The 26819-nt window shown below is 43.8% G+C and overlaps 1 protein-coding gene across 1 annotated transcript in view; it reads right to left on the reverse strand.

Moving 5' to 3' along the window:
- kiaa1109 (KIAA1109) overlaps positions 1-26819 on the reverse strand; it is a 95151-nt gene that overhangs the window by 68016 nt on the left and 316 nt on the right. The window contains exons 2-22 of the mRNA XM_084451246.1: positions 24103-24238; positions 23460-23576; positions 21651-21729; positions 20610-20674; positions 19970-20144; positions 19698-19779; positions 18594-18787; positions 12866-12945; positions 12508-12655; positions 12046-12202; positions 11517-11595; positions 11125-11216; positions 10778-10895; positions 9312-9467; positions 8645-8742; positions 8104-8288; positions 7658-7764; positions 4773-4993; positions 4011-4229; positions 3308-3445; positions 2134-2310 (exon numbers count right to left, since the gene is read on the reverse strand). Coding sequence (XP_084307372.1) covers positions 2134-2310; positions 3308-3445; positions 4011-4229; positions 4773-4993; positions 7658-7764; positions 8104-8288; positions 8645-8742; positions 9312-9467; positions 10778-10895; positions 11125-11216; positions 11517-11595; positions 12046-12202; positions 12508-12655; positions 12866-12945; positions 18594-18787; positions 19698-19779; positions 19970-20144; positions 20610-20674; positions 21651-21729; positions 23460-23576; positions 24103-24208 — 2793 coding nt within the window. The 5' untranslated portion in view covers positions 24209-24238. The remainder of the gene's footprint in view (positions 1-2133; positions 2311-3307; positions 3446-4010; positions 4230-4772; positions 4994-7657; positions 7765-8103; positions 8289-8644; positions 8743-9311; positions 9468-10777; positions 10896-11124; positions 11217-11516; positions 11596-12045; positions 12203-12507; positions 12656-12865; positions 12946-18593; positions 18788-19697; positions 19780-19969; positions 20145-20609; positions 20675-21650; positions 21730-23459; positions 23577-24102; positions 24239-26819) is intronic.

The raw sequence follows: 26819 nt of genomic DNA on the forward strand, positions 1-26819 counted from the left end.
CACACAGCCATACACATAGCCTACACACAGCCATACACACAGCCATACACATAGCCTACACACAGCCATACACATAGCCATACACATAGCCTACACACAGCCATACACACAGCCATACACACAGCCATACACACAGCCATACACATAGCCATACACATAGCCTACACACAGCCATACACACAGCCATACACACAGCCATACACACAGCCATACACATAGCCATACACATAGCCTACACACAGCCATACACACAGCCATACACACAGCCATACACATAGCCATACACATAGCCTACACACAGCCATACACACAGCCATACACATAGCCATACACATAGCCTACACACAGCCATACACACAGCCATACACATAGCCTACACACAGCCATACACACAGCCATACACATAGCCTATGCCTAGCATAACATTTGAACACTTAAAGCACCTGTGATTCACGCTGTTCTCTCTCACCCACATTGGTCAGTTATTTACAATTTAATTTCCTGCTTTGTGTAGCCTCTATAGCGGTCACAACATTTAGGAAAATAGCTCTGATTTTGTTGGCAATATGATGAGACAGAGAAAGATTCAACCTATATTGCAGGACTGAAGCTTGCGCTTGGTGATGCAAGACTTGCATGCAGCTGCTCGGCCATGGAAACCCAGGTCATTAAGCTCCCGGCGCTGTTTTTTTGCTGATGTTAACGCCAGAGGAGGTTTGGAACTCTGCAGTTATTGAGTCAGCAGAGCGTTGGAGATCTTTACACACGATGCACCTCAGCACTCAGCGACCCCGCTCTGTAACTTTACATGGTCTGACACTTTGTGACTGAGTTGCTGTGGTTCCTAAACGCTTCCACTCTGCAATAATACCACTTACAGTTGATCATGGAATATCTAAGAGGGAAGACATTTCACGAACTGACTTGCAATGGTGGCATCCTTTTACAGTCCCATGCTGGAATTCAGGGACCCATCCTTCTACAAATGTTTGTAAAGGCAGAGTACATGGCTAGGTGCTTGATTTTATACACATGTGGCAATGGGACTGAATGAAACACCTGAATTCAATGATAAAGAGGTGCGTCCCAATGCTTTTGTCCATGAAGTGTATATATAAAAATAAATAATGTTCCTGTTTGTGAAGTCGTGATAGCCAATAGGAATTTATACAACATCAGCATGTATGAAACACTAAGGCCAAGTCAGGAAGGGAGGGCGAGAGGGGCTGTGCTTTATGGAAGCGAGAGGGCGAGAGAGAGGGGCTGTGCTTTATGGAAGCGAGAGGGCGAGAGAGAGGGGCTGTGCTTTATGGAAGCGATAGGGCGAGAGAGAGGGGCTGTGCTTTATGGTAGCGAGAGGGCGAGAGGGGCTGTGCTTTATGGGAGCGAGAGGGAGAGAGGGGCTGTGCTTCATGGTCGCCCTCTCATTGGCATTTCTGATGCTGAACTTGCTTGTCTTCTAGTAGTCGTCCAACATGTCTGCACAGTTTGTGACTTGGTTGCAAAAAATCTGCTGCATGCCAACAAGTAGAGAATGTGTTCTTCCTCACCTCACTCAAAGCCCTGACACCTAGGGCAGCGCCTGCCCCGGCTTGCATGTGAGTGAGCCTGGGGTAATAATCCACACACACAGACAGCCTTGTGGCATGTCTTTGTACTCTCCACGCCCCAAAACACAGGTCCTCTCTTTCATAACTATGGCATGAGGATTCCCATGGGGTTGGCCTTCCTGTAAATGAGCCAACTGTTGTAACTACACAGGCTCACACACTTAGGGCCAAATCCACAAAAGGATTGCGTGGCTTTTGCGCGGCTTTTGCGGCAGCAAACCCCGTGCAAACCCCAAGCAACACCAAATAATGAATATCAATATCCATTATTTGGTATCAATATCAATACCACAATCACCTCTAGGAAGCCAGTTAGTTAGTGGCTAAGCACTGACTGAGTAAAATGAGCAGATGGGCACAAGAAATTCTGTTGCAGTCGGACCTCTCGCTGGTTTTGAAGAAAAAAAAAGAAATGGTATTCTGACCAGCTGACCAGACAAAATGTGAATCTGGAGAAATAAATGGTCCCAAATGAAATCAAATTGGTCACCCCTTGGAGGCCTTCACACAGACACACACACACCTGTGGCACAGTGACTCTGCCCGTTAGCGCTCCAGCCTGCATGTCTATGAGCCAGGCGTACTCCAGCGTGTCGCTGCCCAGGGGCAGGCCCTGGGCGGAGAACATGGCGTGGGCCCTCATCTGCAGCCCCGACAAGCTCACATGGCCATCCCTCAGCACCCCGTCTGCAGTGGGCCGCTGGGGAGGAGAGAGGGAACATAATGAGAACCTGAAACAATGGGCTTAGCTTCCCACACACGCGCACGCACGCACGCACGCACGCACGCACGCACGCACACACACACACACACACACACACACACAAACGCACAAACACCTAGATTAGGCCGAATTCTGGACTAAAACCCAATTTCTGTGTAGAGCCTCTATTCAAAGTCATTTCAGGCCAGGAACTGAAGCCAAGTTTATACTGGATAAGACAAGCTATGGGTCATGGCTCATAAATCGGGCAAAATTAGTTATTCCCAGAGCGATGAGCTCGTCTGATACAGCTATGAGCTCGTCTGATACAGCTATGAGCTTGTCTTATACAGTATCAACTGGGGTTTTAACCAGTCTGGGAAAAAAAAGGGCATAGTTTTAAGTCACACACACACACGAAACTGTTCTGCTTGTAGCACACACGGAAATACATGTACAAACAATAAGACCTATTTCAACACACAAAAAAAACAACTATGCTACCATCCAATCTAATCTTTCCCATCAGCTGCAGCTCAATGTGTCAGAAACAAAATGGTTGATTATCCTGTTGGAGCAGAACACATTCTTCAGGTTGCTCCAGCATGCAGATTACACAAGGCACTTCAGGTAAATCGCTTAGCTCTGGGCTCCGGTAATAACAAACTCATGGCTACTGCTTAGTCATTCATTTCATTGATCCTAATGTGGTGACCAACAGGACAACAAAAACATTTTGATACAGTATATGGCCCAATAAAAATGCCGTCCATGCGCCTAATCATCGGATGTCAACACAACACAGATGGGGGAATGTGTGCCACAACAAATGTGCCTTAGGGTCCCTGTGCCTTAGGGTCCCTGTGCCTTAGGGTCCCTGTGCTGCGGGGTCCCTGTGCTGCGGGGTCCCTGTGCTGCGGGGTCCCTGTGCTGCGGGGTCCCTGTGCTGCGGGGTCCTTGTGCTGCGGGGTCCCTGTGCTGCGGGGCTCCTAACCTGGTAGTTGTCGCTGATGAAGATGTGGGCCGGTGAGAGGACCAGCTGGAGCATGGTCTCCTTGTAGCCCTTCTTCATCTCAAAGCACAGCCTCTCCAGGAAGCCAGAGGGACCCTCTGGACCCTCACTGCCACAGTGCTACACAAAGAGAGAGGAGTAAGGAAAGACATTCTAGATAGATAGATACAATACAAGAATTGATGTTTGGATGTGACCAATTTCTGATTAATATGCATCATATCTAAGGGTTAATGAATGGTCAACTAAACCTACAATACTGTATATAGGATTTTAATCTTTTCAATATTCTACATTGCCATCAAGAGAGTCGATGAGGACATCTGTGAAAAAAACATGTCTTTGCAGCCAACTCTTTGGCTCTGCTACAGCAATTTATATAATTCAGTTGGGCCAACACACCAGTTTTTAGGAAAAAAAATACAGCATGTGTACACTTGCTAAGATTCAATCAGCAACACGGAATGTTCTTTGGTAGTAATATCCTAACTACTGCCAGCGCAAGCGTCAGACATAAACTGAACAACTGCAGCTTACTGATCAATTGCCTTTATATAGCCGATATCCAAGAAGGTTATTGAAGGTGCTTTCCCTTTTACTTCCACTAGCTTGTTTATATCTATGTTTATATGTTGGAAAATATCAGCAGAATCACAGTCATAACTGTCTTTCCAGGGCAACTCACCATGGGCAGACGCCCGTGCACCTTGTAGAGGTTGATGAGTACGGTGATGTCCCATGGACGCAGGGCCAGGGGATGGACAGCGGCTACATCCTTCCTATCGCTGTCTTCCATGCCCAGCGGTGACCAGCCCAGGCCGGAGGAGGTAGAGAGGGAGAGAACGGGGCTGGACACCGCCTCCTCAAAGTCGGTGTACATGTCATCCTCCCCAAAGTAGTTTTCCTGGAAAGGCAGGTAGGAATAGGATGCTGATTAAGATTTATGTTGTGAATTACCGCTGAAACTCAAAATATCTGCTAATCCCATTATATCAACAAAATCTGTTGTACCAAAACATGACTAATGACTAATATGACCAAAGTAAAAGTATGAGTGCATAGTATCCTTTATTCCTTATTTGAGAAAAGCCTTTGTAATTGTTGTTGCTTCGCATAAAATGTAAATAAAAAACAAATCCTTTGAAATGATTGATAGGGCCTTTCAAGACACTACTTTCCAAAGAATGTAAATGGTAAATGGACTGCACTTATCTAGCGCTTTTATCCAAAGCGCTTTACAATGGCCTCTCATTCACCCATTCACACACACATTCACGGCGGCAGCTGCCATGCAAGGTGTTAGTCTGCTCCTTGGGAGCAATTTGGGATTCAGTATCTTTGCCCAAGGACACTTCGCCATATGGACAGGTGGAGGCAGAATTCGAACCGCCTGCGAACAATGGACAACCCGCTCTACCACTGAGCCACAGCTGCCCCGAAGAAATACCTTAATAGAGACCAGGGCCCTGAGTAGGGGTCCGTACAGGATGATCTGGGAGTCCGGGGACATCTCCATCTCTACGTGGAGCCGGTCAGGTGGTAGCTCCGAGGGGTCGGTGGGTACCCTGCTGTTGGGGGCTGAGTTGTAGGGGGGTGGAGCAGGGTGGGGGGTGCAGGTGTGCTCCGGGGGGCGAAGGGCCGACAGCATGGACTCTTCGATCTCTGACACTACAGGGATGGAAACACTTTAGAATAACTCCCCTGGATAAATAGTTAAAAGATCATCCACAAACTGTAAATTAATAAGTTATTAAGGATGTGTTAATGATGTAACTAATGTTATCTATTCTGGTCTAGCCTAGCAGTGTTGCTGCTGCTGAAAATGAGGAGCATTTAGCATTTAGCTGTGTAGCCATGGCCCAAAATTAACTCTAACTATTTACTAGCCAATGGCTGGCTGCTAAAAAATCTGATTGTCTGTTAATTTACCAGCCAGTGGACTGGTAGGCCTAGCTCCTTTCAGGACTGTTACTAAGGGGCTAGTGAAGACAAAAAGTTAGTTTTGGACCCTGCTAGTACATTACAACTATTATGCACACACTACAATGATACTGATTGAGAATCGCAGATGTGAGACCAAGATAACATGCAAAATAACAATAAGAGCAAATTGCAATAATGAAAAGCTATGTATTATTTTTGGCTGGTAAAAAATCTAGGCTTTGGACCACGTGTGTTACAGTATTTATCAATGTTCATAGCAATGCTTTTGGGAGAAACAACCTGTTCTGCAAATTATACTTTGACTTCTATCAGAGCCTTTTCTTTTCTTGACAATTTATTGTACTTCTACTGTAACTGTTACTTGAGTATGGAGATGGTGTACTCCACGGTGACGTCTGACCACCAGGGAGTCAAGAGTGAGTGAGTGCACTTGTCAATTTGCACTGGTACACTTGTCCACAGAACTTACTCATCTTTGTAGAGGTTTGGGGAAATAGTATGGTGGTATTGCATATTTAAAGGGACCGCAAGAACTTTGTTCTGGTGGGTGACCGATTGTGGTGGGCCGGTCTGGGCCACAAATGCCAGGGCCGATGTTTTGTCCCAGTCTAGCCCTGTTCAGGGCTCTGGAGGTGTGCAGGTCCTGGAGGTCAGGTTGCAGCCAATGTCACTTAATGACATCATTATAAATATTTAAGAACATTCCCCTGTTTTATGATGCGCAACAATTACCTCTGGGAAAATAAAGATGTATAAGCCTGCAGTACCAGTGCATTTTTGTCATCTATTATTCTAGAAAATAATAGCCTACTTCTCACAATGACATCATCTTCACTTGATCAAACACACCTGTGTACTGAATCGTATGTCCTAAAGGCCTAGGTGCTATTGTGATAGAATTAATCATTTCGGGGTGGGGGTGAAGATATTAAGTCAAGTTAATATTTCCCTTTTATAATTTACAACACAAAATAATTATAAGTTCTGCAAAACATTCTGTCATGGGAAAGTTGTGTAAGCCTAATCATCACTGAGGTGTTATTCTGCTCCACATCATCCCAGCACCTTGATCTGACCTAACTGCAGGAAGCATTGCACATTTTTAAATTTAACAGCTCCAGTAGCGATATTCTATTATAACCAAAGGGAATTACAATAACATTCAAAATGAGATCCATTGACTGCATAACCTGTTGCATCTCCGGACTCCACCGCGCTCCGGAGTGGCTACCCCTCACAGAGTCTTGGTGCACGGCCCTCTGTCTCTCCAAACTCATCGATTATAGTGAATCGCTGCCCTCCGCATGCAGTCTGCCACTTAATTAGTAGGATCAGTAGGCTTTACATAGGCTACATCCTCTCCCCCTTTCTGTAAAGTGTATTGTGTTGCCTTTGTATATGACATGGGCTATAATGATTTAATTGATTTGACTTATAATCAACTATTGCAGTGGTATTCTGCTCGATTCCTTTATATCACCACAACTGACAGATGTTGAACCCAGAACAATAACGTTTCAGGAGTGCAGCTGGCTGTGTTGGTCACCAACTTTGATAAAAAACATTAGACTAGTGAACAATGCGGATTTAATGTCTGTTTCACAGTGCAAATTATCTCGGTCTTCTGGTAAGATCCACAATTGCAATTATTTGACTAACTAGCTAAACGTTATACTGTTCATAGCTGGCTGAAAGCTATAACATTTGTCTAATAGCCCAAGCCTCCAAGCTTGCGTGGCTGGCTGCAGGGTGCTTTTCCCCGGTGGCGGGGGAAACGTGCCATCGTTGTGCGTTTATTGTACTTTTTTCAAAATTCGAAGGTATGGCCTGTTAGATAGTGTGTATCTTTATAATGTTTGGGGGTTAAAAGGTAGTGTGACATCCCACGTTTCTTATATTAAGGACTTTGTAAACGCATGTACACTTCCTGGTGTCAAGATAACTATGGTTACAAACAAATGTGTGGAAGTTGGGGCCGTGGCCTGTCAATCATTTCTGACTGACACGCCCTCTTTGACGCCCACAAAACGAGGTAAACTTGTAGAGGGGGAAATTTGGGCATAAAAAAGGAGTTTTATAGTACTTAAAAATTACCGAAAGATAACTAGCATGTGTCACATTCAACCACTGTATTATCCCTTTAATAACGTATTAACAGTTTGTGAATGATCTATTAACTATTTATAAGGGATAGTTATTCTAAAGATGGGTAGTCACACATAGCTCCCATGAATTCCAGACAGGTAAAATATCTTATATTGTAGCAAATGGGGCAATTGGGCCAAAGAAACCGGATTACTCTTTGATAAGGAATTGGATGGTCTTGGATAAGTTCATGATGAGTCATAAAGCTCAGGTTGAGGTTAAGGGTTGGAAGGCTGTGCTTACATGACTGTTTGAGCTGCTCGTCGGCCTTCTGGGGGTAGATAGGATGCCACGTGTAGTCGATGATGAGCAGGAAGTTAGGAACTGTCCAGCAGTCTATCCAGCCGGCCCTGAAAAACACAAAAACAAGCACGTAGGAAAATACAGATAAGTCCTCTGGACAGGGAGTCAGCCTTCGGGGACAAAGGTAGACTTTGAGGTTGAACCACCCCCTTCCATCAAGAAGTTTTTGCCTCCTGCCATGCGGCTATTGTAAAAAAGAAATTGTTCCTAACGGCTCGCCTGGTTAAAGAAAGGCAATAAAAATAATACAAAATAAAAAGAACAAAATAAAAAGAACAATGAGCAGGATGGAGAATTGGGTTTTAGATGTAAAATCAATTAATTTATTCATGGTCATATTTTGGTTTCAGGGCAGAGAATAGTTGAAGCTAGAAGCCTGAGCTCACTCTGCATGGGTGATGTTCCTCCAACGTGACTTGCTGAGTTTAGGCGCGGGCGGCGCGTGGCTCTCCCCGGGCATAGCCATGTCAGGTGGCATCTTGCTATTCTGGTAGTCTTTGGCCAAGGTGAGCAGCGGGTACCTGCTGGGGTGGCAGTCTGGCAAGGAGAGACGCAGATCTGTGTCCTCAGCCTGCAGGGGAAACAACATTAAATACACACGCACGGGCACACAGGCGCACATACACACGCACGGGTACACAAGCGCACATGCACGCACAAACCCAGAGGCACACAGGCGCACATGCATGCACAAACCCAGAGGCACACAGGCGCACATGCATGCACAAACCCAGAGGCATACAGTCCACACAAAACTATCACACCATTAGTGTGCGGTCACTCAAGTAGCAGAAATCATGCATGCTGTGTTGCAGCAAAGCGATTATCCTACATTTAAGAACACAATTAGCATGCTTAACTGAAATAAAGCAATACTTCCTAAACAACCACCTATTCCTGATAAATTTGTATATGACAATGACTCACTTTCAAACAGAATCGTGTATTGCAGGTGACGGGGACAAACTCATTAAAAGGCAGTGTGAAATCAATGTTCAGTGTCTCTCCACAGGCAGCCACATACACTGAAAAGAAAGAGCAAAGACTATACCTTACTATGGATTCCAGTACTGATGGTATTAAAAGTGGTGGCTTTCAATAACTACATTTAGTCAAGTGTTTAGTTCCAGTGCAACCTCCAAAATAAAGGACAGACTGTTCACTTGTGTATAGCCATGAAAATGGTCATAATTCATTTTTTTGTACTTCATACATCTTTTTTTCTTCTTCACTGAAATAAAGCCATTTTTGCTTTTCTTTATTTACAAACTACAGAGCCCAATCCTAAATTCCCCGCCTCATCATCCTACTGTAAAGTTACTGCTAGCTTTAGCACCTACTGACAGCCCCATGACGGTTATCTTCGCGCATAAAAATAAGCCAATTATCATGACTCCTGTGTCTTATTAAACTTGGGATTATGTCCCATCTCAAAAGTTAAATTGGTGTCTTTGGATGTTTCAAAAGGTGCTTGAAATTAAACTGTATTGTATGTTAATCCTGATAAGCTAGCGATCAGACTGATGAATGCCATTTTTTGCACACATGCGGTGTTTGAGGTGCATCAACCATTCCACTGCTTCTGGCTCCTCACCATTCTCCTGTTGCTTTGTGGAACAATCAATCCAGTTGTGCTGGTTGGCTGCCCAGATCATCTCAAACTGGTGGAAGAGAATCTTGAACTTCCAGGCATAGGGGACAAAGGAGTAGATATCTGGAGCGCTGTCGCTGGCCCAGTCCTGAATCAGGTCTAGGAAGTGAGAGACACAATATTAGCTAATATCGTCACACATTTCATTTTATATTCTTCTAACTACAATGTAGTTATGTATTGGGATTTTTTGCTTAAAACAATGGCTTACAGCAGAGGTCTCAAACTCAAATCGGCTTGGGGCCACTGCTGGTATCTTCAATTCATAGGAGGGCCACTTCAATGTCAACTTCAAGTACTAGCCTACTAACTATAAGAAAGTGCAATATTTCAGAAAATGTCATTTTTCATTTCCGTTACTAGACTAACAAGTCAGTCTCTAAATATTGCAAAACTATTCCATAACTAACATTTTCATCATACAAATTTAAACCAGTTTCTATAGGCCTACATTTTAATATTTTAACAGTTAGTGCAAATCTTTTTTCCTTACTTTTATTTTATCTTGAATAGCCTACATTTGTACTTTATTCTGTTTTAGCTGCAAGATGCATCACTACTGTAAGCCTGCCCCGGACTTGCATTTATTAAAGTTCAAGTTTGTTTCCATTTCTTACCAGACACTTGAATAGATGTGTAGGCTACTACTCTATTTCTTGCCAGACACTAAGGCCCATCTTGAAAGACTGCTGAGATGTTCGCCCTCTCAGCTGTCTCGTTTGTTTCCCTCTCGTCTCCCTATGACACTGTTCTCCATGTTTAGTAATGAATAGCTCGACATTATGTTCCTTTAGAACGCCGACTTTGTTCTTGCATATCCGGCAGGCAGCATTTCAATTGAACTCCAAAAAAAATACTGTAATGTCCATCTTTCTTGAAACCGTCTGTGTTCCTAACGTTAGTTAACCATGAAAACAGCCTCTCGGTGGCTAGCTGCATTCCGTTCATAGTTCATAGTCGCGTGGGGTTTGATTGCACCTGTGACAGCATTCACCTTGCGTGCTACGCACAATAACAGCATTTCGCCCCACGTTTGAGTGACTTGAATTTCTGTTGCAGGCCTGCCTGCTGGCGCCGTGCACAATAAATTATTTTGCGGGCCGGATTACATTATATTTCTGACATCATGTTGCGGGCCGGATGGAGGGGTGGTGCGGGCCGCAAATAGCCCACGGGCCGGGAGTTTGAGACCCCTGGCTTACAGCTTACAATTGATTGTGTATATACTGCACATCATTCAACCACGTAATCAGCTGTTTGCTCCCGAGTTTGGTGAAGAGCGCTGCATTCTGACCAGTTAGTTATTTCTTGACAATACTTCTAGCTACTTAGGGGATCTCTGTTCACTAAAGAGCTCCCCCAGACGCAAATCTCAGATTGCGTCTTAAAACATGAGTCAGTTGTATTACCTGTGAAGAAGTTCTTCTGGGCGTAGATGAAGTGATATGTGGCTTTGTACACCTCAATCTCACACTGCCATGACTGAGGCATGTTCCACACACGTGGAAAGCAGGCTATCACATGGAACTGGGGGAAGAAGTGACTGAAGTCAATTTAGCTGAAGCCTATTTAGCCAATTTAGTGAATTTTCAACCTTGATATATGCATAGTGTATGAACAACATGGAAGCAAAGCATGTCAGCAAAATGAGCATTTATCAATTTCCTATCCAAAACATTTGCAATCAAATATTTCCATGTGCTCTAAACAAATATATCCAGTGTGTTATTCTAACCAGGCCTTGGCTGCTACTTACAGCTAGCATCTCAGCCTCCAGCAGGGTCCTGTACTGCATGCTACTGGTGGTGTCAATGTGGAGAAGTTGCCCTTTGATGGTGGTAGAGTAGCCTGGAGAAGAGAGGGACAGCAACCACAGCCTTAGAACGGGAAGAGGCTGTCCTATCATCCACAGCCTTAGAACGGGAAGAGGCTGTCCTATCATCCACAGCCTTATAATGGGAAGAGGCTGTCCTATCATCCACAAAGACGCCTCGATGACAGTGCACAATATCAGAGGTGGGGTTGGCTATCCATTCTCTACAACAGTGAAATGGGACCTTGTTGGGACAGCTTTCTGGAATAAAGCCATGTGTGTGTGTGGGGGGGGGGGGGTATACAATGATAGTGATTTCTTATTTTCTCACTTACCATCCTCTCCCACAGTCATGGGGATGTTCACTTCCAGATAAGATCCAGCACCGACGTTCACGTGAATGGCATTGGTTTCCTACATGAAGAGAAGTTCAATCATACACTTCCTTATTAAGGCTTGGTATACGTTTCATGAGGTCTCATTTCAGAATTTGAATGTTTTTTTTGAAGGTGCAGTATTTGCAGTAACAGTAACAAAAGAAGGCTATTCCGAAGATAAAGCAAGTCTTGCCCTAATATATTGGAATTATAAGGAAAGGACAACAAAAATCCATAAATAGGGAGAGTAGGAGAGAAAAATATTATTTTTTTTAATAACAAAATAAAAAAAAACTAGAAATGGTGCCCTGTGCCTGCACTGAGTTTCATGAAAATCGGTCTGGTAGTTTTTGTGTAATCCTGCTAACAGACGGACGGATGGACAAATCAGCACATGCCACCGAAAACATTACCTCTCGCCCTGCAGCGCTGTGGCTGGGAGGAGGTAAAGACAAAGAGTGAGGAGGAAGATAAAAGAGAGCAGTACCCTGTTTTTGGTGAAGAGCAGGTCGATGGTGGCGTCGGCGATGATGTTCATGCGCAGCTCAAAGGCCAGGATCTGTCTGGGTTTGCCGGGCTGAGCCGCCTCCATCACCTTCATAGCCTGGAAGTCTGCTGGGAGGAAGAACTTCCACAGACAGTCCCTGGGTCACGCAAGACAAAGAGATTAAGTTTAATTTACATTAGTAGTTTGCAGGATAAAATAAACACTGGGATTGTTGGAGCTCTCACACAGCCACACACACAACAAAACCCTGGGTGTACTTTTGCATGTGTCCAACTGTGTGGTGTGTGTGAGCTCATCACACTGATATTGTCAGCCTCGGATAGACAAACTGACCATGAGCAGTCTGCCGATGGCAGGTCTCACAAACATAAAGAGCAGAGTGATTGGTGGATTCAAATAAAGCATTTGTAAAGTGTATGATGTACAGTTTGTGAATTACACCTTTGCCTATCTGCCCATGGCCCATAGTTGAAGTCGGTTCCTTTCCCACAGACGATGTCCAGTCCCCAGCAGGGAGGAAGGTCCTGCAGTTTGGTCCCCTCGCCGCATAGCTCTGGGTCCCCACTCTCCAGCTCCTCTGGGACCAGGCCTGAACGAACACACACACACGCACACACAGATTTATAAGCACATTGCCCAGCACAGTTTTATACACATATACCGCCACAGTAAAATAAACAATAATAAAACCTGTCCAATCGCAACCACGATCCAATATGCAAACATGGTAAAACAAACAGAAGCTGTCTACTGAGGGCTCAACAGTAAACTAATCCACACGGTCAGCATATGGTCACACCTGGTTCATCCTGGTAGTAGTAAATGTCCACATCATTAGACTGCATGACCACAAACCCTTCTCCCATCAGTCTGGGGGGCCTGCGGGAGAGAACAAAATGAATTAAGGCTCATCTCTCTGCAATGGAAACGCTGTACCAAAAATGTTTTCTCCCTTAAGAGATTAATAAAACAGTTTTACGGCATCATCTCTATGGCTTCTATACGATTCCCTGGTGCCAATGTAGGTTTAGTCCTTCATTATAGTTGGGTAATTTTGGTTAGGGTGGTGTCTCATCTAAATCCCCTCTAAAAATTAGATCAGTGATAGTGGATATTCCTTTCAAATGTTTGTTACAGAGAACCGATCTATCACATAAAAACATGATCCAAAATATTTCCAAGAAGAAGAAAGAACAACAATGACTGTTCCACCTAGGAATTAAGAGAGCAAACATGGAGAAGCTTTTCATGTGGAAATGTTATATGAGCACTAACTACTGGTTAATGAAATTCTAACTTCTGATGCTATATGAGCACTAACGTCTGTTTAATGAAAGTACTGTATCGAAAAAGGTCAGTATAAAGACTATTTTGTGTGTGACATATATACACTATGAACATTGGGTGTGTTCCTGTAATCGCTCGCACCTGGGGAGGAGTTTGTGGTGTGGCTGTGCATAGGACATATACATGTACACAGTCTGGATTACAGTAATGATTGTCACAACATGGGTTTGAAACCGTAAGTGAAATGCAAAGTGCCCGTTTCCTTTGCTTCCAGCAAGTAGCACACTCGTTGATAATGCCCTGCTATCCCATAGATCTCCACAGCCATGATGCGTTCGGAGACCTCGTCCACAAGTTGGGGGAAAACACTGGGGAATCTCCTCATAAAATTGCATATTTTTTCATCTTCTGATATTCACTGTGATTGCTTTTTGGAGGATTTCATAATCTGGTATATTTAAGGTGTCAATGATGACAAAATTAGCTTTTACTGTTATCCAACGGCTGCATGATAATACACTGTCCGGCAAATACTGGATGCTAGCTGGTGACAAACTGTTACTACATGTTAGTCAGCTAGCATTCAGTGGTGCAGACAAGGTGTCTTAAAATGATCTGGTAGTTGAGATGAGCCCAAAAAAATCATCAATGACACTGGAGCATATCAGAAGTTGTAAAATATAAAATATAAATGGACCAGCAGCCCTCATTGAAGCCTCTCCTCCTAACTATAGCTTTTTTCAATCTATCAGAAGTGGGAAAAAAGGTGGAGGAACAGCCACCATAGCTACAGATGCCCTCAGCTGCAGGACCATCTCCTTTGATGATTTCGCCTCTTTTGAATACCACGCTATTGTCTTAAAATGCCAGCCCCCAGTTCTGGCAGTAACCGTGTATAGGCCTCCCAAACAATGCTCTGCCTTCTCTACAGAATTTTAAGATCTCCTGTCTGTATCATCCATACAAATTATGATAAGATTATCATCATTGGAGATTTCAACATACACGTAGACACTGAGGCGGACTCGAAAGCTAGGGACTTTATCAACCTCCTAAACTCCATGGATTTTACCCAACATATCTCTGAGCCAACCCACAACCGCGGCCACACCCTTGATCTAGTGATTACTAAGGGCCTGACTATCACTGTTTCCTCTATTAGTGACCTCGCCCTCTCCGACCATTTCTGTATCTTCTTCACTGCATTGGTTCCTAAAGTCAAAAGTAGTACTGAGCGCTTTATCAAGAAACGTTATCTTACCTCCGCAGTAGCCGATAGTTTAGTAGAAGTGGGGCCCTTAGGAAATATTGAAGACTTGGCAACCACCTTTAACACCAGAGTAAGGGCAGCCTTGGATTCTGTAGCACCTATTAAACTGAAAAGGATCACAACCAATAATAAAGCTCCATGGCGAAATGAGGAAACATATCAACTGAAGAGAACCTGCAGAAGTTCTGAGCGTATATGGCGAAAAACCAAGCTACAGATCCACCATAATATTCTCAAAGAACATCTCTCTGCTTTTAATAAAGCAATAAGAAATGCAAGGAAAGACCACTTCTCAAAATTGATATCTATCAACCGAAATAATTCAAGAGTGCTCTTCTCAACAATTGATAGCCTAATAAACCCTGCCGTAAAAACACCTGATAACCTGCTCTCTACCTCCAAATGTGAGGAATTTGCAGCTTACTTCAGAGATAAGATTATGAATATTAGGAGGAATATCACTCAGGAAAGACCATGCATCCCGTTCACAGATCCTCTCCCTCCATGCAATGGACATATGAGCCTATTTACACTGATTGACACAGAAATGCTGAGAAAAGTAGTATCCAAACTCAAAACCTCCACATGCCTGCTGGATCCCATCGCCACCGACTTTTTCAAAACTATTTTTGACTCTGTATCCTATGACATTTTATCCATTGTTAATGACTCCCTATCTACAGGTGTCTTCCCACCAATACTTAAAACTGCTCTGGTGAGACCCGTACTGAAGAAAAACAACTTAGACACTTCAGTTTTTAGCAATTTTAGACCAATCTCCAACCTTCCCTTTTAGAGTAAAATTCTGGAAAAAATTGTTTTCAAACAGATTAATGATTTCCTAGCTACACGTTGTACCCTTGACCTTTTCCAGTCCGGCTTTCGTGCCCACCATAGCACAGAGACGGCATTAGTCAAAGTTGTAAATTACCCCAGAATTAATGCTGACTCCAAAGAGCTTTCTGTTCTCGTCCTCCTGGACCTGAGTGCAGCCTTTGATACTATAGATCATGCAATCCTCATCGAAAGACTGGAAAAGTGGTTGGCCTCTCTGGTCCAGTCCTAAATTGGCTTAAGACCTATCTAACCGGTCGTGATTTCTTCGTCGCCCTCGGTGATTATAGCTCAGGAAAGATCCCTATGACCTGTGGGGTGCCCCAAGGATCGATCCTAGGACCTCTACTCTTCAGCCTGTACATGCTGCCCCTTGGCAGTGTAATCAGAAGGCACAACATTAGCTACCATAGCTACGCAGATGATACCCAACTCTATATTTCTGTAACACCCAGTAACTACAGCTTGGTTGACTGCCTTGTCAAGTGTATTACAGATATAAATGTATGGATGTCACAATTTCCTCCAACTAAACCAGGACAAAACAGAAGTACTGATCATTGGAGAAAAAGCTGAAAGAGAGAAACTAGCTGCACACTTAAAAACTCTGGAAATTGACACCAATTGCCAGGCAAAAAACCTAGGTGTCATACTTGACTCAGATCTTAACTTCGAAAACCACATCAAGAATATTACAAAGACATCTTTTTACCACCTAAGGAACATTGCCACGGTGCAACCCTTTCTCTCTCAGGCTGACACCGAAAGATTAATGCATGCTTTCATCACAAGCAGGCTGGACTACTGCAATGCTCTACTATCAGGCCTACCAAAGAAAGCAATCTCTAAGCTACAAATGATACAGAATGCTGCAGCACGAGTCCTCACTAAGACTAGACGAAGGGCACACATCACACCAGCCTTAAAATCACTACACTGGTTACCAGTCAACTCTAGAATAGACTTTAAAATACTATTACTAGTCTATAAATCTCTCCACAATCACTCACCAGAATATATTTCAAACATGCTTGTTAAGTACATGCCCAACAGACCACTCAGATCCTCAGGTACTGAACTTTTAACAGTTCCAAAAGCCAGGACCAAGAAAAACGGAGAGGCAGCTTTTAGTTTCTATGCCCCCAACCTCTGGAACACCCTACCGGAGTGCCTAAGAAGGGCCGAAACAACGGAGGTCTTCAAGCGAGACCTCAAGACGTACCTTTTCGACCTAGCCTACAATCACTAGCTAGGAACTTGAGACACAGAAAGGCAGCCTCAAACCTACCTGTGAATCCTCTGTATGCATTGGTCCAGTAGATGCCCCACTTTTGCCCGCAGACAATAGATACCCCCGTGTCAGCTGTGTATGTTGTAGTACTTAGTTAACACACACACGTACACACAGACACACACCAGTCCACATCCAGCTTAGGCCTGGACCTGGGCCCAGTTCCCTTTCCCCTCACCCTAACCCGGGTCCGTATCCTTCTCCCACCCCCACCCTACCCCCGACCCCTGCCTCTAACTGGACCCAGGCACACCTACACTCACGCTCACACACACACAGACATACACCAGTCCTGGGCTCGGATCCCCTCACCCTAACCCGGGTCCGTATCCTTTTCCTATCCCACCCTACCCCCGACCCCTGCCTCTACCTGGACCCAGGCACACTCACACTCACGCTCACACACACACCGACATACACCAGTCCTGGGCTCAGATCCCCTCCCCCTCACCCTAACCCGGGTCCGTATCCTTTTCCTACCCCCACCCTACCCCAACCCCTGCCTCTATCTGGGCCCAGGCACGCACACACACACAGACACACATCAGTGTTTGCCACACCTCTCCCATGATGCTCTTAGCCTTTCTTGCTCTGAAAATGTAGTTTGACGTAATGTATCGCTCTATATATGGCTCTGTGTGCTACTAACCCTGTTCTGCCTCCCCTCTCCCTAGTGCCTCTCTCTCCCTCCTATCTTCTAACCAGGTCCAGTGGATGCCCCACTGTCACCAGCAGACCACCCTGAGTCCGATAGATACCCCTGTGTCTGCTGCAGATGTCGTAGCAAATTAGTTAACACACACACACGTACACACAGACATACAACAGTCCACTTCCGGCATTAGGCCTGGGCCCAGTACCCCCTTCCCCTCACCCTAACCCGGGTCCGTATCCTCTTCCTACCCCCACCCTACCCCTGACCCCTGCCTCTACCTGGACCCAGGCACACTCACACAGACATACACCAGTCCTGGGCTCAGATCCCCTTCCCCTCACCCTAACCCGGGTCCGTATCCTTTTCCTACCCCGATCCTACCCTTGACCCCTGCCTCTATCTAGGCCCAGGCACATTCACGCACACACAGACATACACCAGTGTTTGCCATGTCTCTCCTATGATGTTATTAGCCTCTCTTACTCTGAAAATGTAATTTAATGTTATTTATTGCTCTATAAATGTTCTTAGCCGGTAGACAAACATACTCCAGGAGCTTGCTCGATCGCCTCGTTGAGAGGGGTCAGGGAAGAATTTTTACAGCTCACTTATCTGGCCCCTGGGTGATTACTGTTTTTTTGCTTCCCTCTGGAATATGTAGGGGTGGGATGTCTGCCCACCTCCCTTGTTCTCTGAAAAGCGCATTGTGTTGCCTCTGGGTATGAAATGCGCTATAACAAATAAAGCTTTGATTGATTGATTGATTGATTGATTGTATTAAAACACACAAAAAATCTATCAGAGCAAATGTCGTAAGATGCCAATAAGCAGAGAGAAAGAGCAGCACCACAGAGTGCATTGACAAGCGCAACCTTCACAGAGTGATTGGACAAATGAAGTTGGCCATCTAGCTTACTAGGTTAGACTTGGTATTGATTTGGTATGGTAACAATGCAAAATAATTGGTATCTAAATCAGTATCGGCCTAGTATGAAATAGTACGCTTGCGGAATATCGAAAATCTAAATTGAAAGCAAAAAAGCATCGCCCCGTCCCTAGAGGCGATAACAAAAATATATAGCTTTAGGAGAGTAATAAAACCAAGTATTTGGGCACAAAGGTTTTGTGTTGGATGCAAACTGACTTCAAGCCAATGTTACACAGGGTTAGGGGTTTAGGGTCTAACTCACTCGTCATTCTGCATGCCCAGGTAGCGTGGGCTGGGGACCAGCATGACGCGGACATTCTCCAAGGAGCCTTTGACAATGTGCATGTACTGGTCCAGGTGGCTCGAGGGCGGCTTGGTGGCATAAGTCAGGAAAGCGTCCTCAAAGTTCACACACAACGTCTGGGGTAGGTGGTGGTTCCCAAAAGCAAGGCGACCCTAGGGAGACATATTTGTACACAAATAACCATTTGGAATTGGTAAATACCTTTAAAATCCACTCTTATTAAGTAAATGTATGCTTAACTAATTCAATGCCTAATCAGAATACAATTATTTGGGCCTTTTTGTGCGTGGCCCCTTCCCTTATAGGTCAGATCCTGTCCCAACCCCAACCCTTATTCTAATCCCAACCCACACTAGGGACTGGAGGAAGGACACCAGAACCAACTTGTCGATCTCCACTGCACAGGTAGAGTAGTGGTGAGAGCATTGGATTTGCAGCATTGCTGCAGAGCAAAGGGGGAAAATAAAAGACTTATATATCTGCCAAAACACACTTTCAAAATATTTTTTGAAATATTTTCCAAATATTTCTCTCACTAGGCACAATACTAGTCGTAGTGCGGCTCCAAGTTTCTCCAAGCCCCAACACAGACAAGATGTGTGAAACCGCAACAGAGAGCAGAAGAGACAATTAGCTAACTACCTATTTTAATCAGTATGCTGTTTATTATAACATTGTTAATGTGTATTACATTGAATAAGCCCAGCAAAATAGCCAACATTACATTGTACATTATTGGCAAAGGTGGTTCAAGTAAAATTTCTGTTCTCAATTTTCAGATGAGTTTGTTGAACACATTTTCCACCAGGCTTAAGAGAATAGGACGGACATTCAGCTAGACTAGACTAGAGCAAGACAACTACCTGCCTGCTATGAAATAGCATACCGTAGCTAGCTAGCCTGGTTTACCAGATATGGATTTGAATCCCTATCCACCACCGCTAGAAAATAATACACAGGTGGTAAGGACTGCTCATTCTATTAAAGCACATGTGCCTTTGAGCACCAAAGTACGGTCAGGTTAGGATATGAAGTCATAAGTTGGAGGAGGTTTGAACTCACAGTGCTGATGTTGACTTTGATGACTGGTATAAGGGATCTCCATGATGATGACGGGTCTGGAGTCTCTGCTTTAATGTTCACACTGTGAAGTCGTGTCATCAACAATGTTGGAAAGAACAAAATGAAAAATAAAACAAAAAGATATAAATGAAAGCTTGCCATATAACAATAGCTGATGAAGCACTGTAGTAAAAAAGAAATAAAAATAAAGATGTGTTATTGAGTCACTAAGAGAGTGTAGATTTAACATTGAGCTGCAGATCCAGTCTTGCCTGTCCAGAGTTTTGTCTCGCTCCTCTCTTCCTTTCTCGTCATCTTTTTTGGGAGGTATGAGGGTCGGTTCAAGTCCAAAGGTCTCCTGTAGCCGGGCATAGAGGTCTGTGCGGTTGTAGACGTGAAACTCGAACCCGTTCACTGTCACATACAGTCTGGTTTCTGATTTGGGATCTAACAAGAGGAAGAAAATAATGTGATGGATCTTGTATGGCTGAGGTGATCGGGGATAATGCGAATTCTTAGTATATTTCCTCTGAAGTGGAAACCCACATGCTTGCCTGGCACCAATGCATCCCACCTACAGAGTGCATACTTGATTTTTTGAAAGTAAGAATAATAGCCCCAGTAAACACTGATGGAAGGAAAACCACATTAACTGTAACACACTGCACATTTTGGAATGATACAAGGCTTAATGCTAATCGGTGAAGTGCCCCTTAAGCCATTTGTAGGAAATTGAGATTAGCAGGGACAGACTTCAAAAAAGTACAAACTCCAGACATTGAGGTTTAATTGTGTAAACAAAACAAAAAACAAAAAACACTCATATCAATCAATCAAAGCTTTATTTGTATAGCGCATTTCATACCCAATCCATGCTACTCACCAATCAAAAACCCAATCCATGCTACTCACCATGTTGTTTCTGTTTGGGGTTATACATTTTCCACCAGCGAAAAATAAGGAAGCCATCTTGTATCCTGGACAAAACAGAAAAAACTGTCAATTTTGACTTTGAAGAGAAAAGTGCATATATTATGCACTTACATACATACACTATATGGACAAAAGTATTGGTACACCTACACAGAATAAAATGACATCCCATTCTAAAGTCATAGGCATTAATATGGAATTGGTCCCTCTTTTGCAGCTAGAGCAGCTTCCACTCTTCTGGGAGGGCTTTCTACAAGATTTTGGAGTGTGTCTGTGGGAATTTTTGCCCGTTCACCCAGAAGGCCATTTTTGAGGTCAGACACCGCTGTTGGACGAGAGGGCATAGCTCGTTATCTCTGTTCTAGTTCATCCCAAAGGTGTTGGATGTGGCTGAGGTCAGGGCTCTGTGTGGGCCAGTCTAGTTCTTCCACATCAACCTCACCCAACCATGCCTTCTGAGACCTTGCTCTGTGCACTGGGGCACAGTCATGCTGGAACAGAAAAGGGCCTTCCCCAAACTGTTCCCACAAAGCTGGAACCATAGAATTGTCAAAAATGTTAATGTTTCAGCTTACCAAGACATTTTGGACAATGCTATGCTTTCAACTTTGTGGGTATAGCTGCAAAGGGGGGACCATATTAATCTCTTAATGTCTACGAATTTAGAATAGGATGTCATGAAAGCTCCTGTAGGTGTACTGTGTAGGTGTTCCAATACTTTTGTCCATATAGTGTGTGTGTGTGTGTGTGTATGTATGTATGTATATAAGAGCCCAATAGATCCTTTAATTTAATATTTTGCAACACAAATATTTCTGGGTCAAAAGAAGGGTAAGAGTTGAGTGATTTAATATTATATTTATACATATGTATCTTTTTATGTTAAATTGATGGACACCTCGGGACACCAAATTTACATGTCACGTCTTTGACCCATATATAACCTGGGACCACAGACACCTAGAACAAAATAGAATAGAAAAGAGTGAAGTAGCATTTTAGAAAGAAGGATGGAGTCACCTGATGGACATGTCTTCGTTGATGAAGTACACATCCCTGAACATGACCTTCCCCGACAGCACAGAGAAGGAGAAGGACCCTGTGGGGGGAGTAAGTATGCACTGTTAAAGCTACAATATGTAACTTTTGTGTTAAAAACTAGCTTCAAGGTGGTTGCAGGGAAAAATTCTGTCTGGCTTGTGGTTCTCAGTCTGGTTTGTGGGTTTTGGGTACACCCACAAAGGTGACAGAATACCCCATGTTACTGATTGAATCTCAGCATGTATGCACAATTTGAACCAGGTGAGAACACGCTTTTAAGGGAGGAAGCCACCTTTTTTATGCTCTGGTGTAGTTTTCCGGACGGCAAATTTTAGGATTCAGGGCTGTACATTGCGACATATATGTTGCACGTGCTATGAAAAAAAATGTCTGTGCGATTCATTTATTTGCCCTGTAGCAGACAGCAAGCCGCTTGTATGTAGCGTTTTTTTCCGTGTTGAAGCCAGGAGGACGAGTGAGGTGAAATGAAATGAGAGCAGTCAGGTAGGCTAGCCTATAGCTTCCTTAGTAAAAAGGGATAATTTATATTGCATTTAATGGTTAAAAGTTAAAACATAATTCATGGACGGTGTAGATTGTAGATAAGATAACCAATTAAGTGAATTATTGAAGGAATACTCTAGCTAGAGGCCGGAAGAGGAGCAGTGCCTACAGAAAGCAGAGATTCAAGGCATGACCGGAACAAATTACTAATCGTGACTAATCGAAAAAATAATCGTTAGATTAGTCGATTTTTATCCCATCTATATATATATATATAATATATAAATATATTATTTATCCCAGCCCTAATCACAACTAGGACTATTACTGTAACAGTGTGACCAATGGCTTCCTATTTCCTCAAAAGCTGGTGCCAATTCAGCTGGTGTCCCTCAGGTTTAAGTCCTTGGGCCTTTATTGTTCTCTGTAAATGCCTTGGCTCTGTAATCTCCTCCCATGGTTTGCTTATGACTGTTATACAGATGCAAATAAAGGGTATAAAAAACTGCTATGCAAATAAAGGTTAAAAAAGGGGAAAAAAAGATGACACTCAACTTTATCTCCATTTCTCCCCTTCAGACACAAAGGTGAAGATGCACATCTCCTATGTGTCTTGACATCAATGCTTGAACAACCTCAAACTTAATCTGGACAAGTGTCAAATTGTCACTGAGACATACAGTTAACAGTAGGCTGCTAGCAGTGAAACGCTGCATTACAAATGCTTTGTATCTTTGTGCCTCCACAGTTTATTGAAAGTGCATTTTACTACGTATATTCTTCATTTAAAGGAGTAGTAAAGGGAAAATGCATGTTTAGCCCTGTTTTAAGGTTACTTATTCATATACAATGGTTCAGATCAAAACGTTGACAAAACTAGCACTTTTGAGAAAGTCTGATAATTGCTCCTCCTTTAAAGCTCCAATAAGTGGTCAAAAACAACTCCCTATAGCTTGAGTTCCTCTTCACTAATCATCACAACTGACCTGAAGAGAATATATACAGAATAGCGAGTTTCAAAGTGTTACATCAATGAAACAAACCATTTCAGCACTTCATAGTGAGTCAGAATTGCTACCAACTAGTGCATCCAACCAGAGATCTTCTGAGGCTACCCAATCAAGTGTGATTGTACAAGACACTTCAGAAAATAAAGGCTCACAGAGAGAGAGAGAGATACAGTAGCCCAATGATCAAAAGCCTAAGCATACAAACATACACAACACATTCGGGTCTCAGCCGAGGCTATACATCACATGAAGATGGCTCATTTGATACACTTACCGATGTGTATGTACCCATCCTTATACAATCTGTTGATGATAAGGGTTAAGATGAGGCCAATGTTGCGAGAGTTGTAATAAGTTAAATATATGATCCATCCACAGGACAGAATGGTGGCTGGAATACAAGAGCAGAATATGCATAGTTAGTGTCCCTCATATACCTTTACATAAACCAAGAAATGGATCGGTGCTTAGCCTAAGTAATTAGCCTATAACATGCTGTCATAAGAGGGACATTAAGAGTGCATAATTGTTTTTCAGTGACTGACATGCCACTTTTTAAGGAAGTGTTATAGAACAGGGGTAAGTGAATTTGGAGACCATAAACTCATTGTTATGATGGCATTAAATGAGGCGTAATTGCATTGTACTCTGAGTTAATCATTCTCCATCCATATAGTCTAATATGTGAGTTCTGGTAGCGCTTCACAGTTACTCCAATGGTATTCATTCAACACCTCTTAAACAAAACCAGTGGATAAAATGTTGACCTGGGACTTTTAATCAATTTGCATTATAACAATCAGAGCCTTGTTTACCAGGTGTCTTGTCTTGTCTACCAGGTACCACCTGCTCCCTAATACTGCAGATGTAGCCTCTCTTTACCTCTGTCTGGAGGACAGCGGATAAGAGATACTCACCCACAAGGAGCCACACAAAATTGGAGTCACTCTTGAGGAGAAAGTCGTTCAAGTCTCCAAAACTGGGGATAGGGAAGGCGCTGTCGTTAGCTTTGGGTTGATCCATGGCTACAGCGGCTCAATCTGACGTCCAACACTGAAAGAGACCACAATAGATGTTTAATTGACTCATATCAGTAGATATTGTAGGCGGGCTAGTGGCTCTATAGATGGTTATTATGGTTAGAAATAGGGTAAAATATTTATTGATAGTAAATTGAGCATTTACAAACCATCAGCTATGGGACTCAGTGTTAGATACTGATACCTGATCAAAAACAAATAAGATGAGCTCACGTTACTGACATACTGTACATTGTGTATATCACAACAGTAATCTTAACTTCCAGATTCTCCGGGCTAATTCATAATCGGAGAGTTTACGTGTGGCTACACGAAAGTAACCTGATCAACTATCTACAATGGCCTATAACGAACTTTGGTATAATATTGTGCACTTAAAGACAACTTTTCTTCACAGGCAACCGAAATAGTTGGGTTCAATGCAATTTTGCAGTGCATGTCAACAATACTATGCCTAGCATTTTTCTACATGACCCTGGGCAATACATTAGGCCTAATTCCCGTCTATGCTCTAGGCTTACATGTCCAAGGGTTTGCAGCAAAATCAAAGGATTCATTGTAGTATAATACTGTCAAGCCAGAAAGTTTGCACACCCTTTTCACCTCCACATTTCATTACGTTACAGACTTATTCTACAATAGATTGAGTTCATTTTTTGCCTAAAACATCCACACACAATAGCCTAATGAAGAATTGAAAACAGTTTTTTAGAAAATATGCTATTTTATTTTACTGACAAAAACAGGTTATAGTACACACTAGGGATGGGATGGTTACCGGTGTTACGGTGAACCGTGGTGAAAACAGTACAACCGGTTAAATTTTCATTTATCAACAAAAACTGTGCATAAAAAAATTTAAAAAAAAAAAAAAGATCTGTGCATGACTACGTCACTGAAAAATCATACTAAATGGTCTAGGACTTTACCAGCCTTACGAGATAAGTTAGGCCATCTTTATAGGCCTACTTATAGGAAGGGGACAGGAGAGAGGAACAAGGGAGGAAGAAGAGCGGTCTCCGATCCCCCGCTTTGGTTTCGAAATCAGACTCTTTTTTTCACACACCACCACACCAAGAGATCAGTTCCACAGGAAACACTGGCAAGAGACACACAGTCTTCAATGGTGGATGCATGGAAATTGCCCGGAGGTCACTGTACTGTCCCTGACTAGCTGTGACCCAAGGGGGCGGAGCCTAACCAGCACGCCACTATCCACGCCATGGGCCTACAACTCAGCCCCTGAGTGGGCTAGAGACACACGGTCTTCACCGGTGGAGTCAGGTAGGTGGCCCGGATAGGGGTACACTGTTCCCGACTCGCTCTGACCTGAGGGGGCGGAGTCTCACAACCACGCCACAGAACCCACTTTTCAGCCCCTGAGTGGGCTAGAGACACAAGTCTTCAATGGTGGATGCATGAAAATTGCCCGGAGGTCACTGTACTGTCCCCGACTAGCTGTGACCCAAGGGGGTGGAGCCTAACCAGAACGCCACTATCCACGCCACGGGCCCCACAACTCAGCCCCTGAGTGGGCTAGAGACACACGGTCTTCACCGGTGGAGTCAGGTAGGTGGCCCGGAGAGGGTTACACTGTCCCCAACTGGCTCTGACCTGAGGGGGCTGAGTCTCACCACCACGCCACTATCCATGCCACGGGCCCCACAACTCAGCCCCTGAGTGGGCTAGAGACACATGGTCTTCACCGGTGCGGGGGGGTAGGGGGCCCGGAGAGGGGCACACTGTCCCTGACCAGCTCTGACCTGAGGGGGCAGAGTCTCGCCACCACACCACTGTCCACGCCACGGACCCCACAATTCAGCCCGAGTGGGCTAGAGATGCACGGTCTTCGCCGGTGGGTGCATGGAGATTGCCCGGTCCGTAGTAGTTCTAGCAGTAGCTGTTTCATACAGCTGCAGCAGCTAGCCCACCTCACATTTTCTCCAGGAAATGTACTTTCTAGTTTGTTTTGATGTTCTGGGACCACTGCCTCTTGTGGTAGCAACATAGAACTGCAGGTCAACAACCCGACGGAGATATAGATAAAGCGGCATTCCCTCTTCATGCTGCGGCTTACAGCCAACACACAACAAGCAAGCACATTTTTCACTGGGAGATCAGAACAAGGACCATTGCTGCACTGTAGTGTAGTTATAAAAATCTAAGACAACATGTCCCATGTCTTGAGTGTGAACTTGTTAATTGAGAAATTACCTATAGTTTATAAGAAGTTATAGCCAAGACAGTAGTGAGTTTGGCTTGATTGTATCCTTAACAATTGAACTCACACAAAACAAAAAAATTCTAGCTAGCGTTACAAGAATGTCCCATGGTGTAACGTTAACTACAGGTAGCCGTCTTGGCCTCTTTGTTAGCCTTTATCTAAAACCATGAGTTTGTGTTGCGATGATATGACAATATCAACGAATGTAGGATTTGCGTTCCTGCAGGCAGCTAAAGATGGCTAGCTAGCTAGATACTGACCCTCTAAATGCTATCAGATAGCCAACCTAGTCTAGCTAGCAAACAGATAGATAGCTAACCAGCGAATCTGGAGTAACATTGGCAGTGCCTTGCCTGACTACTGCCCTAGA

This window comes from Borostomias antarcticus, assembly GCF_949987555.1.
Source record: "Borostomias antarcticus genome assembly, chromosome: 16".
In the NCBI taxonomy this organism is placed as follows: domain Eukaryota; kingdom Metazoa; phylum Chordata; class Actinopteri; order Stomiiformes; family Stomiidae; genus Borostomias; species Borostomias antarcticus.